This window comes from Lepus europaeus, chromosome 14 (genome assembly GCF_033115175.1).
Source record: "Lepus europaeus isolate LE1 chromosome 14, mLepTim1.pri, whole genome shotgun sequence".
Taxonomy (NCBI): Eukaryota; Metazoa; Chordata; class Mammalia; order Lagomorpha; family Leporidae; genus Lepus; species Lepus europaeus.
The window spans coordinates 60,439,460-60,455,210 of NC_084840.1; the positions used below are offsets into that span (position 1 = coordinate 60,439,460).

The window sequence follows — 15,751 nt, forward strand, 5'->3', positions numbered from 1 at the left end:
TGGGGAATACTCTTTACCCCTTTCCCCATGTGAGGACACTTGAAGACATCATCTATGAGGAATGAGCCCTCACCAGATGCTGAATCTGCTACAGCCTCTATGTTGGACTTCTTATCCTCCAGAAATAGAGAAGGTATTTTGTTCACTGCTTTATCCTTAGTGCCTAAAACAACTCCTAGTATGAATTTGGTGTTCAATAAATATTTGTAGAATGGGTGAGTGAACAAAAGAATGCATGCATTAGAATTGGGAATGGTGGTCTTTCAGATGTCCACATCGCTTTGGGTTTCTGCCCAGGTGTTTTCCTATTGATGTGAAGGAATTCACCTTTCCTGGGCCCCCCACAACATACACAGTTTTATATTCTTTCTTCAGAATGTTTGCAACCTTTGGATATATTAGTTGCTTTTTCATTTGTTTGTCTTCTCCATTAAGATTATAAGTTCAGATATCAATGCACAGTACTTTCTAATGATTCAAAGGAAAAAGAGAAGGAAAAAATGGGGTTAGGAGATTTTCTGTCTATAAAATGTTAAATGGGGAGTTGCTTTCTAACTCCATAGCTTGCCAGAGGTAGGTGCAAAGGAGACTGGGACGGGAGGTGCCCACTTGCCATCTATTTCACCTCTCCATGCCAGGCCTTACAGGATGTTTTAAAAGACGGACTACCATGGAGTAGAATTTTTATCTGGGCTGGCATTGTGGCACAATGGGTTAAGCCACTACTTGTGATACCAGCAACCCATATGAGTAGCTGGTTTGGATCCTGGCTGTTCCACTTCCAAACCAATTCTCTGCTAGTGTGCCAGGCAAGGCAGTGGTAGATGGCCCTATGTGGTAGTAGGCCACCACATAGGAGGCCTAGATGGAATGCCTGGCTCCTGGCTTTGACCTGGTCCATCCCCCATCATTGTGGTCATTTGGGGAATGAACCAGCACAAGGAAGATCTCTCTCACTCCTTCTCTCTAATTCTGCCTTTCAAAAAAACCCCTTTTTTATTTAAAAAACAAACAAACCCGTTTTCCAACTAACCTAAACCACAAGAAGTTAACTTAATGCTAATAAAGCCCATCAGAAGTTGAAGATTGGAAAATCTGAGTCAACAGCAATTGGACTAAATGGGACCAGAGATTGCAATTAGAGAGATACAGAAAGACTTCTTGTTCAGCCAACACCTTCAATTACAAAACTTTCCCTTCAATCAGGAACTACTCCTTCTTTATCCTTTGCTCCATTATTTTAACTGAAGGACAATGCATAAAGAGCATTTGTATTCTCTATGACCTTAAAAAATGTCTTCATTTATGCTTGAAATGACAGGTGCTGAAAAACATGTTTTTTTAAAAAAGATTTATTTCTTTGAAAGTCAGAGTTACACACACGGGGGGGGGGGTCTTCCATCTGATGGTTCACTCGCCAGGTCTTGAACTGTCGCCCATGTGGGATACCAGCGCTTCAGGCCAGGGCGTTAACCCACTGCGCCACAGCGCCAGCCCCAGACATGTTCATTTTTGGAAGTTAGTTTGCACATCCAGTACAGCTATAAGAATGGGTGTGAGCTCTACTCTGTAGAATCTTGAGGGGCAAAAACGCTTGAGGTGAGAAAAGATATGGGAGGGAGAAAGTAGTGCTCAATTTCCCATCTTGGTCTTTATTCACCCCTCACCCTTGTTAAGAAATGCACACACAAAACAATCTGTGGGGAAACCTCAGTTTCCTTGTGAACAAAAGTCAGCTGTACAGAGCCATTATGATGCAACGAGGAACACTAGGATTCTTCCTGCCGTGTTTGCCTTTATGACATGTGTTAGAACCAAGTCCCTTTTAACATTCTGGTGGCCAAAACTAAGACAGCCTGGAGGCAATGTAACAACTGGAAGTTTTTCCATGTTGGCAAATTTGCAGTGCTTTGTGCAGAAATAAGATTCTCTTTATCTCAATGGATATAAGGGAAGAAAAGTATTACAGTGCTACACCTCATAGTAGCAATTTCAAAACAGCCTTGAATGAATTTGAAAAATTGATTGAGCAGACAGCAATCCAGAAAAGAGAAGAAAGAGCAGGCTTATTTATTCAAAAAGAAGGTAAGTTTAGTGAAGTCCAGCTGGGTTTGAAGATTAGAACTAGGGAGCATTTTAAATCATTTTAAATTTTAATTTTTTTTAAAAAGCAATATAGCTTAGCAGCAAAGAAGCTGCATAGCGGGTCTTTAGAACTCAATTTCTGTCTCTTAAATAGTCAAATAGACTGAAGAAGCTTTATTCACTTCTCTAAACTACACTTGCCTCCATTGTACAATTGGAGGATTGCATTAAATGACATCTCAGAGTTCTGTGAACTCTACCATTTGGTTCCAGTTAATTTGGCCTCTCAATGGAGTATAGTTGGCATTGGCAAGCCACGTGTACCATCTGCCACTTCTTTACCTAAGGGCATCATGAGATTGTACAGTCTTTCCTAAGTAGCACAAAGTGACCTGCTTCACCATGACTCCACTGTCTGGGCCACTCCTCATGTCTCTAAGCAGGAATGACTGGAATGTGCCAAGGTAAGGGGAATGGTGTGGATGGTGGTCTACCAAGAATAAGAGCAACAGAGAATCTGATGTAGAGCTTAAAGTGTGGCACCATGGCCAGCATTCAAGGGGAGTTTTGCAGTGAGTGGCTTTTGAGAATAACAGGTGAACAGCAGAGTAAAAGACTAACAGAAGTCTTTCTGCTTCAATAAAAGGAGAATTGCCCATCTAACTGCTAACGGGATGCTATGGCCAGTTTATTGAAGTGCCTGGTATTATTTTAATAGTCTTTAATAATTTCTAAGGCATTTTTGTAAATATAAGTCAATTTACATGATAGTTTGAATAGACAAAAATTTGTATTGCTATTGTGTCCATTTTACTTGTGAAAAGATAGGACGGGGCAGGCGCTGTGGCACAGTAGGTTAATCCTCCACCTGCGACACTGGCATCCCATATGGACACCAGTTCTAGTCCAGGCTGCTCCTCCTCCGATCAGCTCTCTGCTGTGGCCTGGGAAAGCAATAGAAGATGGCCCAAGTGCTTGGGCCCCTGCACCTATGAGGGAGACCTGGAAGAAATTCCTAGCTCCTGGCTTCGGATAGGCTAAACTCCGGCCATTGTGGCCATTTCGGGAGTGAACCAGTGGATGGAAGGCCTTTCTCTCTGTCCCTTCCTCTCACTGCCTGTAAATCTACCTCTCAAATAAATAAAATAAAATCATTTAAAAAAGGAAAGAAAAGATAGGAGATACAGTCATCTGCTTGAGTCACTCAGTTTTGAAGTGTTAGAGCTAAGACTTAGACCTTTGAGATGTACGCTCTTAGGTGAGTTTCAGCTTGGCTGGGCTACTCAACAAAAATTTCACTGTCAACTTGTTTTTACCTCTCTCAGCTAATCTTTCTACTTCACAAGAGAAAGCAAGACCAAGACACGGAATTTTCTCAAACTGTCCTTCCTCCACCTCTAATTCTCCATCATCAAGAACACCTGTCTTTGTTTTCTTCTCTCACCCTTCCAATGCTACACTATCACTTTGCTGCAATCTCCTTTTATGCTGCCTTTGTCTCCTTAATCTAAAAATACACTCAAGTGTTCTTGACTTTCTTTTCCATTCAAGTCATGACCGTGTCTCTGCTTTTGCACTGAATTTCTCCACATAGCATCACCACCTAATTGTCAATGTACTTTAGTCTGGTTTCCCTAATCTTTTTTGCTGAGAATGCTTTTACCCAGGTATTTGATAACTTAATATGGTTGCCAAATTCAATGAATTGTTTTCACTTTTCCATCTTACTTTGGCCATTGTTACTGCATTAGCACTGTAAGCTGCTTCTCATTTAAAAACAAAAACAAAAAACACCTCTTCTTCCTGCATCTGCTCTCGTATTTTTCCCTGTTCTTATTCTTTCTTTATTTGTCACTTTTTCTCTTTGAGCTTTGTCCCTTGTGTCCTTTCTCAGTTTATGAACACCATCTACCTTGTTTCCAACACCAGTTATGTTATGTTATTGTGTCTCCCTCTGTTATACTACAACCTTTTCACATAGTACTCTTCTGGCCAAGAGTTTTTTCTTTCTCTATACTTCTGTTGAAAGACTTCATTTGCTATATTCCTGGCATACTAGCTCACCTCTAAAACTCATATATGCTAACTTGGTACTCAAGCCATTCAAAATCATCTTAGCCTGAATCTTCTGTCATAATCTGCACTTTTCAGTATTATCAAACTGATTTTACATACATCATTCCCCTAACATGGAGTTCATTTCTTCCAGTGTGTGTATACTCCTGTAAATATCTGTTCTCTTGCTCATCATACAATACTCAAACCAAATGTAAACTCTTTGTAAAATCTTCCCAATTCCCCTTAAGCAAACTCATACTCAGCACTGCCCATGTACTTTATTACCATCTTAAGGAGTTACTTGCTGCATTTCACCTGCTGAAATTGACATATAATTGGACATGATCATTCCTGCCCCTTCTCCCAGACCATTCATCTGTGAATGCTTGAAACATTAGGACTTTGCAATTCTATGTCCCACCATGTCTCACTATTTACACTCCATCTCTAGGATTCTTACATCACTTACCATCCAACTGGGGACATTTTCATGTATCACTTATCACTCAAAAGAGGTTGTTCATTTGGGAAATGGGCATAAATGAGACTTTCTGATTGCAGCCCAGCATATATGATTGCCCTAGGTATCACCCTTACCCAAACCTCTAATGTAATAGCTCCTCTCAGCAGCAGTGTGCTTTAGCAAAAAACAAACAAAAACAAACAAACAAAAAAACAAAAAACAAAGTCAGATTGTGTCATTTCCTTTCACAAAAGCTTCCAGTGAAAGCTTTCCATCACCTTTATAGTAAAATCTCAACTTCTGACTCCATTTCAGCACTCCTTCATCTCTGGTCTCACCTTACAGCAATTTCCCCAGTCTCTGCTATATTCACCCCCAGTCTCTGCTATATTCCATCCTCACTGAGCTTCCCAGAACACGTTCACCTCTTTCCAGAGGTCTGTGTTTGCCAGCCTCTGCCCAAATGCTCTGATGAGATTTCTACATGGCTCCTTTTTGCTATTATATGTCAGTTTAATTTTTATACCCACCTCCTTAGAGATGTCTTCCCAGAAGCCCACCGCCATCCACCTCCACTCTCATAGCTCTTCATTGGTTTCCTTCCTTGCAGTTATCTCATTCTATAATGACATGTATTTTTACTTTGTTGCTGACATATGACATACATACAGAAAAGCTGTAAAGTGACCTAATATTAAGTATGTAGCTTCATAAATTTGAATATTGGTGAGCACAGTTGTAGCCATGAATGAAATAGGGAACATTTTTAGGATCCCAGAAAGTTGCCACACGTTCTTTTGCCCAATATTCCTTTTTTGCTTTATACTTAGATAACCAGTGATTTAATGTCAGTGTTTATTAATCCACTTTAAATGTCACAATCTGTAAGTAATTTGTTTGCTCTCTTGTTAATTTTCTGATTTTTCCCACTAGAATATAAACTTTCTGAGGGCAACTATCTTACTTATCTAGTTTTCCAAGTCCAAGGTCTAGCTCGGTTCTGACACATAGCACATGCTCAGTAAATTTTTGTTAAAGAGTCTAATCTTATCTATACAATTTGAGTGATCCCTTTTTATTCTTTTTTTAAAAAGATTTATTTATTTATTTGAAAGTCAGAGTTACACAGAGATAGAAGGAGAGGCAGAGAGAGAGGTCTTCAATCCATTGGTTCACTCCCCAAATGCCGCAATGGCCGGAGCTGTGCCGATCCGAAGCCAGGAGCCAGCGACTTCTTCCAGGTCTCCCATGCAGGTACAGGGGCCCAAGGACTTGGGCCATCTTCCACTGCTTTCCCAGGCCATAGCAGAGAGCTTGATTGGAAGTGGAGCAGATGGGGCTCGAACTGGTGCCCACATGCGATGCCGGCACTGCAGGTGGTGGCTTTACCCGCTACTCCACAGTGCTGTGCCCCACCCCTTTTATTCTCAGTTTCAATAATTTTTCTTCAGGGAATGATCAAACTCAGTAAAATAAAAATTCAAGGATTGAATACTCATGTTTAGTAGTGTCAAAAAATCAATAAGAACCAATCATGAAATTTTCTTTGCACACTTTTATCTTCTACTTAAGATGTATTCTAGCAAGCTCTTGTGAGACTTTTACAATAGGAAAGAAGTAAATTAACTCTCTTTGCATTCTTGAACAAAACTACTAAATGCACTAAAACAAAAGCTTTAGAAAAAGCATGAAACACCAAAATAAAAGATTTTCCCCTGATTTAGTAATATTTTAGCCAAAAGTCTAGTTTTATTTCCAAAGACAGGATCTTTGAAATTCAGAGAAATCTTGTTGCAAAAAATAAAGAAATAGAATGATATGAAATTGAAAAAACAGCTGAGGTACAGGCATTGTGGTGTAGCAGGATAAGTTTGTGATGTCAGCATCCCATGTGGATGCTGGTTCATATCCCAGCAGTTCCACTTCAGATCCAGCTTCTTGATAATGCACCTGGGAAAACAGCAGAAAATAGCTCAAGTGCTTGGGCCTCTGCCACCATTGTGGGAGATCTGGATGGTGTCTCCTGGTTTCAGTCTGGTCCAGCCCTGGTGCTGTGGCCATTTGGGGAGTGAACCAGCAGATGGAAATTCTCGCTTTGTCTCTCCTTCTTTCTCTTGTAACTCTGCCTTTCAAATAAATAAATTAAACTTAATAAAAAGCAGCTGAAATACTAAATATAGTCCTTGGAATTTGATGAGCATGTTCTTGTGCTTTTTCCAATGCAGCTATAATTGATTATGACAAGTTTTATGCATCAGTCCAGGAACTCTTTGGTCCAGAAGTGAAGAATCAAGATGTGAAGTGCTTTTACAGGAAACTCTGCAAAAACCCTGATGCACCTATAGACTGGTGTGAGGTAGTCATTTTCATGTTTATAAAAAATCCAAGTATTATTTTTCTTTGTTCCGCATAAATTATCAAATCATATCATTTCCAGAAGGTTTAAATCCACAATTTGTGACGTGACACATTGTAATGCTACACCTTAAGATGTGGTCACTGTCCAGGTTGCTGTTTAACTGCACTATTATTAAGCAACTTTTACACACTTCTAGTTAAGCTGCCTACTGGCCTGAAGCACTGCATCCCCTATGGGTGCCGGATCTAGTCCTGGCTGCTCCTCTTCCAATCTCGCTCTCTGCTATGGTCTGGGAAAGCACTAGAAGATGGTCCAAGTCCTTGAGCCCCTGCACCTGCATGGGAGACCTGGAAGAAGCTCCTGGCTCCTGGTTTTGGATCGGCGCAGCTCTGGCCATTGCGGCCAACTGGGGAGTGATCCAACGGATGGAAGACCTCTGTCTCTCTCTCTTTCTCTTTCTGTGTAACTCTGACTCTCAAGTAAAAAAAAAAAATCTTAAAAAAAAAAAAAAACCACAACAGATAACATGTAGCCATAAGATGAATTCAAAGTGGCAATTTCAGGAGGTAGGAACATTTGGAGAAGGCAGCCTGTGGAAAGTAAGAAAAGGCCTCAGGATTACTATTTTGAGTTTGGAAGCTTTATTGTATTTTTGTTTTTGAGATGGGAGAGATGTGAACATGTCTGAACCCTGAAAGGAAAAGGCAGTAAAATGGGAAAGAGAAAGGAGGCAAACTCTGGAGCAGAGTCAGTTGAGAGTGGCCAAATTCTGTGTCCAGGTTCTTATCTGGGGCCCTGCCTTGTGCAGGCTGATTTGATTTTCAAATACGTGCCGGTTCCTGAACTGATCTGTCAGCTTGAGAAAGCACATCAACCTGGTACATCGATTCTTCTATTTGAAAGAAAAGTCAGCGACCACTCACATCGAATGTTCCATCAGTATTCATTTTGTTGGATATATTAAACTGCCTCCTTTTAGTATGAGGAATATCCTATATTTATGAAGCAAAGTGTAGGTAGTTAATCCAAATTTGACTTTAAATTTAGTCTATATAAACTCTTATTTTACAGCCCATTTCAACATAAAATGTCATGTTAATGTGTGTTGTTTGGGATTTCAGATCTTTGGATATTTCTCCAATGAAAAAGATGCTCTTTCTTCAAAGATGGATGAAGAAAATTTTATTTTCCTGGTATCCAGAAAACAACGAATTAAAATTGCAGGTGACAAATTTCCCTTCCAAATTAGTGTGTGCTACTGTATTTTTGTCTCAAAAATAAATATTGTGAACATAGTGTTTCCATAGAATCACTTTTCATTTTATTTACTTGCTCAATACTTTACAGTATGAGGAGTAAAGTGACAGTTCTAGCTGAAGTATCAGAAGAAACTGCACCTGCTGTTGAAGCTGAAATATTATCATTTCTCTGAAGGATACTAACTAGGAGGTATGAGGAGACAAATTCATATTTTCCTGAAAGGCTCAGAACTCAAACTTCTAGGCGGCAGTATTTTAATTATCCTCCAATATAAAATAAAAGCATGTTTAAATGTCTTAAAGTATTCTTAATTTAAGTTTTCACTAGTTAGGCCTCCTCCTAATGTGCTCATCTGCCTTTGATTATATTAGTGTAAAGGTTTGCCTTACATCCCTAAAGCTGTGAGTCTGGGCCAGTCATGGAAGTGTGTTCTCTCCTGTTAGGAAGGCTCCAGTTCACAGTCATTTACTGTCAAAGTGGAGCTTAGGATCTTGGAACTCACATAACTCTCTGCTGTTGACACTTTAGATTTCCTTCCTTTTCTCTTTCATGCAGGGTGGGAGAAGTTTGGGAAGAAAATAGGCAAACTCTTGAATCCTTTCCAATCTTGCAGCATTTAAGTCCTTTATGAACTAAGTCCAGTTTTATCCTGCCCTTTCTTTGGCCCAATCATAGGCATCATCAGTGCCCAGTTTTTGGTTATGAGAACTATGACCCAAAAACAAACACAGCTGGTTGTACTGATGTCACCACTGCTGAGCTGAGGAAGGACTAGTGAGTGAGAGAGAGATGCTGCCAACATCCTAAATTAGAACCTTGGGAGTGTTTTTCTAGATGGTAGTTAGGTTTTATCATTCATTTAGCACGTAACAAATATTTGTTATGGTCTACAATGTGGGGCAGGGAACAGACATAAATTCCTCACTTCATGGAGTTCACATTCCTTTTTAAAATTTTATCTTTCTATCTATCTATCTATCTATCTATCTATCTATCTATCTATGAGAGAGAAATACATTCCTATCCCTTTGTCTACTCCCTAAATGACTGTAATGGTTGGTGTTGGACCTGGGTCAAAGCCAGGAGACAGGAGACAGAAATGCAATCCAGATCTCCCACAGGGATAGCAGGAACCCAGTGACTTGAGCCATGACCACTGCCTTCCAGCATCTGCATTAGCAGGAAACTGGAGTCAGGAGCCAGAGCTAGAATGCAAACTCAGGTACATCTTAACTGCTAGGCCAAACACCTACTCCCAAGAGTTAAATTGTGTGGTAATCTAACTATTCTTTATTCTTTTCTGAATTCTTTAAAGTATTTTCAAATAAAAAGATAAAATAGAAACATAATGAAAGAGTTTGTGTTCTAACGAGGAGAGACAGAGACAACAAAAACAAAACAAAACAAAAATCAGACAAAATATGCAGGATACCAGATGGTCATAAATGCTGTAGGAAATAAAAATAAAGTAAGCAGGTTGTGGAGAAAAATAAAGCAGGCATGTGGGAAGGAGCAGTTGATTTGGGGGATGGGAACGTGGTGTCATGTACAGTGGCCGGGGAAGATGCCACTGAGAAAGCGATGCAAGCCCTGGAAGATGTGGAAGAGCACACCACAAGGAGGAGCAGAACAAATGGGGGCTGAACCTAGAAGGTGAGGCTGGCGAGGCAGCAGTGGGCAGGAGGACGTTGCCTAGGACCCTGTGAATGAGACAGAAAGCCACAAAAGGGCTATGGGTAGAGGAGAGGCATGATAGGAGTTACACATTAAATGTGATTCTGCTTTGAAAAGTCTATTCTGAGGAAGAAGCAGAAGCAGAGAGAATGATGGCAACTTGGAATACGACCATGTGTCTCAACCATTTCTTCATTCTGACCAGTGAGGAGCCTTCTTAGACCATTTTTACCTATTCATTTTCCTCTCCTCTACTCCACCCTGCTCCAGGACATTGTAATATGGCAGACATTAATTATTAAGTGTATCTGATGACGTTCTATATATCCACCTGGGATTTGTGCAAGAAAAGAGTAAGAATTACTCATGCTCCTAATCCCCAAAACAAATCTGTACCCTTTGGATGGCAATATCTTCTCTGTTGAGATGCCTGAGGGTGGAAACACTAGAATAAGAGATTTGTTCACTTGATTTCCCTAAGAGTTTACAGCTATAAAAATCAAGTCACCCCAGAAGTCCAATAAATATATATGGCTCAGGACTGGCGCTGTGGTGTAGCAGGTAAGGCCGCTGCCTGCAGTACTGGCATCCCATATGGGTGCTGGTTCGAGACCTGGCTGCTCCACTTCTGATCCAGCTCTCTGCTATGGCCTGGGAAAGCAGTAGAAAATGGCCCACGTCCTTGGGCTCCTGCACCCGCATGGGAGACCTGGAAGAAGCTCCTGGCTTTGGAGCAGTGCAGCCCTGGCCGTTGCGGCCAATTGGAGAGTGAACCAGTGGATAGACGACTTCTCTCTCTCTGCCTCTCTTTCTCTTTCTGTGTAACTCTGACTTTCAAATAAATAAATAAATCTTAAAAAAATGTATATATATGGCTTTATCCTTCAGTACATCTGCATAGAAACATGCAAGTATCTAGTGTTTCAAAAGGCACAAAGTTCAAACAAAGCCTTTTAAAAAAATTTTTTTTTTATTTGAAAGGTAGAGTTCCACAGAGAGATGGGGTGACATCTTCTACCTGCTGGTTCACACCCCAGACCATCGTAATGGCTGGGTCTGGCCAGCCCGAAGCCAGGAGCCAGGAGCCAGGAGCCAGGAATTTCTTCTGGGTCTCAGACATGTGGGTGCATGGGCCCAAGCACTTGGGCCATCCTCTGCTGCTTTCCCAGGCACATTAGCAGGGAGCAGAATTGGAAGTGGAGTAGCTGGGGCTCAAACCAGTGCCCGTATGGGATGCTGGCCTCACAGGTGCCACAATGTTGTGCCCCCAAACACAGCCTTAATAATAGTATTGAAGTGTTTTCATTGTTTTATACTGGAAAGCCTGAGAGAATATTGGATTTTTATTCTGTGTAAGCCATAATGGTGCCAGTTTGAAGAAAGGATTCTTAAGACATGCTAAAATTTTTACTGTGATGTAAATTAAAATACATTATCTCAAAAACTAAAAAAAGGTAGAAAAAAAGATAAAAGTAGGAGGGTGAGAGGGAGGGAGGAAGGGAGTATCATTATGTTCTTAGACTTGTATCTATAAATCATATTGAATCTGTTAAAATGAGTTAAAATTAATAAAAAATAAACAACTAAAAATGGTAAAAAGAGACACATTCCAAACCATATTTAGAAAATCCATTCTCTGTGAAATGCGCACATGTGCATGTGTGGGGAAGGTATGAATATCTTAGATTTTCTCTGGGAATTCATGCATTGGAAAGCTCTATACTCATATTCAGGTTAGTATCTCTGGGGATCATTAAAAAGCAAGAGTTACTGGTTTAGTCTTCAATTTTTAAGTAACTTGGAAGCTTTTAGCAAAAAGTTGTTTTTCTTTTTAAGCAACTTAACCATTGAGTTTTAGGGTCTTCACTGCTGGAAGTTAAAATGAATATTGTTATTGACAGGTAGTAGAAGACGGGACGAGATCAAGTGCATTGTCAAGATTCCTCAACTGGATTTACTAGTGACAGCTTCTCAGAAAGGATTAATCACTGTCTTTAATAGCCAGGTAATTTGAAATCTTGGATCCCACCCTCCTTCCCTCCACACATCCCTTGGTACCCTCCTACCTTCCTTTTCCCCCCTCTCCCTCTTTTGTCTAAGTATTATGCGTATGTATCAGGTATAGCAGAGACCACAAACCACATTTCAGAGTTATTTCCCAAAATAAAACCAGTTACTTAGTACAGAGGAGACTGCTGAGCAGATTTGTGATTGCACTTCCCATTTTTCCTCAGGATGTCATATTGAACCTTGTGGCTTCAGTACAGTGAAAGAGTGATCCTGGACAATTTCTCAGATTAAAATAAAAAACACTCGAGAACCTTGGATTTGGAGTAAAAATATGGTTCAAATTCTAGCCTCTGTATTTGACTAGCTATGATGTTAAGTATGGAACTTAGTGAGCTATTTAAATCTTTTTATAACTCTTTTTTGCACTGTAGAATTAAAATAATAGGACCAGTCCCTTCTCCCTCAGTGAATGGTACTGAAGGTCAAACGAGACAATATAAGTAGAGATAAACAATAAATCCCTATATGAACATAAGGCATCGCTATTATCAATGTCACTTTTTATAAATTTATAAATTTTTATTTTCATTTCCATTTAAAATATAAGTGATTTTAAGAGAATATATAATGATATACAATATATAATATTTCACTGTTTACAAATAAATCTTTAAAAAACTATTACAAAAAGACAAAAGATGGATGTTTGATGATGAACATAGAAACATGTAATTATTAGCTTATTTCCAACGAGAGGCAAGGATAACAGAAGTAAAATATATTCCCAATAATCATCATATGATTAAAATTTCCAGGAATTTTCAGCCCTTCAGTAATGTCCAGCACAGAGACAAGTTGGAGTCACAGCCAACCAGGTTCTGTCAAGGAGAGGCCTGGCTTTGACCAGACATGGTCCAGTGAAGGATCTGAAGGGTGGGTGTGGAGCCTGGGTCCATCCTAGCACTAATACCTACAGCTATGCATAGTACCTAATATCCCCATGCCCTGGATCCTCATCCACAACCATAGACCTTCTCTCCCAAGGGAGTCATACCATTTAAATGAGTTAATAAACATGAAGTATTCAGCATTACTGTAAGCACTCAGTAAATGGAGGCAATTAATATTAATGACATCATGTGAAGACCATCTCAGTCTCTTTTTCTTTCAGTATGTTTGTCTTCTACTCATTTTTTACTTTTATTTTCATAAAAACAGAAATAAGATGGTATCTACTCATTTTTACTTTTGTTTTCATAAAAACAGAAATAAGATGGTATCTAAATGCAAAAAGGAATGTCCAGTCAAATGTAAACAATGATCTGCCTAATAAAATTGTTCAGAATTATGTGACCTAATGAGGTAGCATTGTATTTCTAGAGATGCTTCGTACACACACACACACACACATATGCACTTACATGTACATACATGTATACTCACAAATGCAGACACACATATGTTTCTTATAATTGAAAATGAAATATTACTAAAGATTTAAGATTTGACACATATGTAATAAATAGTATTTTGAATATTAAATGCCTTATAAATGATATACTGTAAGAAAAAAGTAATTTGGAAGTACAGGTCACAGGAATAATTTATTCTAAAGTATTCATTAATAACTCAAAATATATTATTATTTTAATCCATAATTTAGACTCTGTCTGATGAAGAATAAATAAATACAGTTGGGGATTTTCCTGGTAATATAGATGCTAAGTGTCATAATAAAAATTTTTAAAAATAAAAGCTAGATTTTCAAAATTCAGAAGACATCTATACGAATTATGAAACTTATAAAGACGGTAAGAGTAACTTAATAGGTGACTTCCACAAAACAAAAGGTGGATGTAGACAGATAGAAAAGGAAACCATCTGTTTTGCTGCTCACCAATTTCCTTACAGAACTTTCTTTTCCCACCTAGAAAAAAGGCCCTGGTTGGAAGACACTTTCTGAACTCTTCCAATGAAAAGACCATCTGCAGGAGGTCACGACTAAGAGTTTTAGTGATCTCCTTGATCCACTTTTTCTTATTTCACATAATCCATTCCTTCTGGGAAGTCATTTCCTATATATTCCCCAAGACTACCTGAGACCAAAAGAAACCAGGTCATGGAGCTATGTCAACTACTTGCCTTTATCTTGGGGGCAATTAGTATGCCTTTAGGGTATGAGAGGCTGCTCAAATATGCACCAGTTCTCTGCAGGAGCCAAACCTCTGATTCTCAACAAGTACAATACTCAGGGCATGATGCACTCAGCACATACTTGTTGAACAGAAGATGAGGCCCATTGGTTAGAATGTTCTGTGTCTTTCAACAACTTGGAAAGATAACTATTTCTACTTCACTGTATATTCCTATTGACTTATTTAGCATTCTTTTTTTTTTTAAATGGAAGTCCTTCCTTCCTTCCTTCCTTCCTTCCTTCCTTCCTTCCTTCCTTTCTTTCTTTTTCACAGATAGAGTTAGACAGTGAGAGAGACAGAGAGAAAGGTCTTCCTTTCATTGGTTCACCCCCCAAGTGGCCGCTACAGCCGGAGCTATGCCAATCCGAAGCCAGGAGCCAGGTGCTTCCTCCTGGTCTCCCACGAGGGTGCAGGCACCCAAGCACTTGGACCATCCTCCGCTGCCCTCCTGGGCGTCAGCAGATAGCTGGACCAGAAGAGGAGCAGCTGTGACTAGAACCTGGTGCCCATACGGGATGCCGGTGCTGCAGGTGGAGGATTAGCCAAGTGAGCCATGATGCCGGCCCCTATTTAGCATTCTTTTAACCTCTCCTGTCACTGCTGTTCTTATTATTTTGCATTCCAATTTTCTATATAAAATATTGCTCTGAATAATAAAAAATATGAGGTAGCTTGCAGATAGAAGAAACATAACACATATTCAAATGTAGACTCTTCAGAGTAGAGACACCAGGTTTAAACAGGAGCCCTTACAGGTAAGTTTAAATGCCTTGCCCTAAGTAAACCATGCATATTATTCCACAGATAGAGATGTTTCAGAGGAAGGATAAACAGGGTAGAGATTCATGAAGCTGGAATAACATGTAGTATTAAACTGAGGACATACTGTTTTATTTTAGAGTCAGCATTCTCATCTTTAATTGTAGTGCCAACTAAGTTTCATTTTTCTCTTCTGCTCTCCATAGATGAAAGTTCAGACCAGCATCAATGTTACAGTAAGTACATTTGCTACTTTAGGGCCATGGTAATGGTTCTACTGTAATTAATAATAATGGTTCTACTGTAATTATAACAATCTCAACATAACTGCTTGCATATGGCTTTGAGTAAAAGATATTTTGTGGAATGTAAATTCATTTTTATGTACTAGGATCAAAGGTAAGTCTTGAGCAACAGCGAAGAGCCAGGTCTTGCTTTCTGGAGTTAAATAGACTGCAGAGGATTGATTGGAAATGGATTACTTCTGGGAAGCTTCAGTTTAAAAGCTTCTAAGTTTTCCTAAGCACCCACTACTGAGGACACAACCCAGGTGTGAGAACAAGGAGGTACCTATGAAAACAACCGGAAAGCATTTTATTTTAAACTTGAAATTGAGTACAAATTTGCACTTCAGTCAGTGCATACCACTGTCACTCATAGGAATAGTAATCTTGGGACAGATGTTGTAAAGTCACAATGACTTGCTTGTAGAACCCCAACACAGGTTTATGAGAGATGCGAAAATGCCTGAACTTCTCACCTTCCTTGCATGAGTACACCAAACTACAAAGCAGTGCTAAGGAGTCTGGATTCGCTTAAAATGTCTGAGCCTCTATTTCTTAAGCTGAAAAAAAATCTGTTAGATCCTAACAGATGTTACAGAAGTGT

General features: G+C 39.5%; 1 protein-coding gene across 1 annotated transcript in view; it reads left to right on the top strand.

Annotated features, from left to right (window-relative positions):
- Positions 1-1,940: 1,940 nt before the first annotated feature.
- The window catches only part of LOC133773805 (WD repeat-containing protein 64-like), a 155,703-nt gene continuing 141,892 nt past the window's right edge, over positions 1,941-15,751 (top strand). Inside the window, exons 1-5 of the mRNA XM_062211387.1 lie at positions 1,941-2,085; positions 6,832-6,962; positions 8,087-8,189; positions 11,801-11,904; positions 15,070-15,099. Of these exons, the coding sequence (XP_062067371.1) occupies positions 1,941-2,085; positions 6,832-6,962; positions 8,087-8,189; positions 11,801-11,904; positions 15,070-15,099 (513 nt within the window). The remainder of the gene's footprint in view (positions 2,086-6,831; positions 6,963-8,086; positions 8,190-11,800; positions 11,905-15,069; positions 15,100-15,751) is intronic.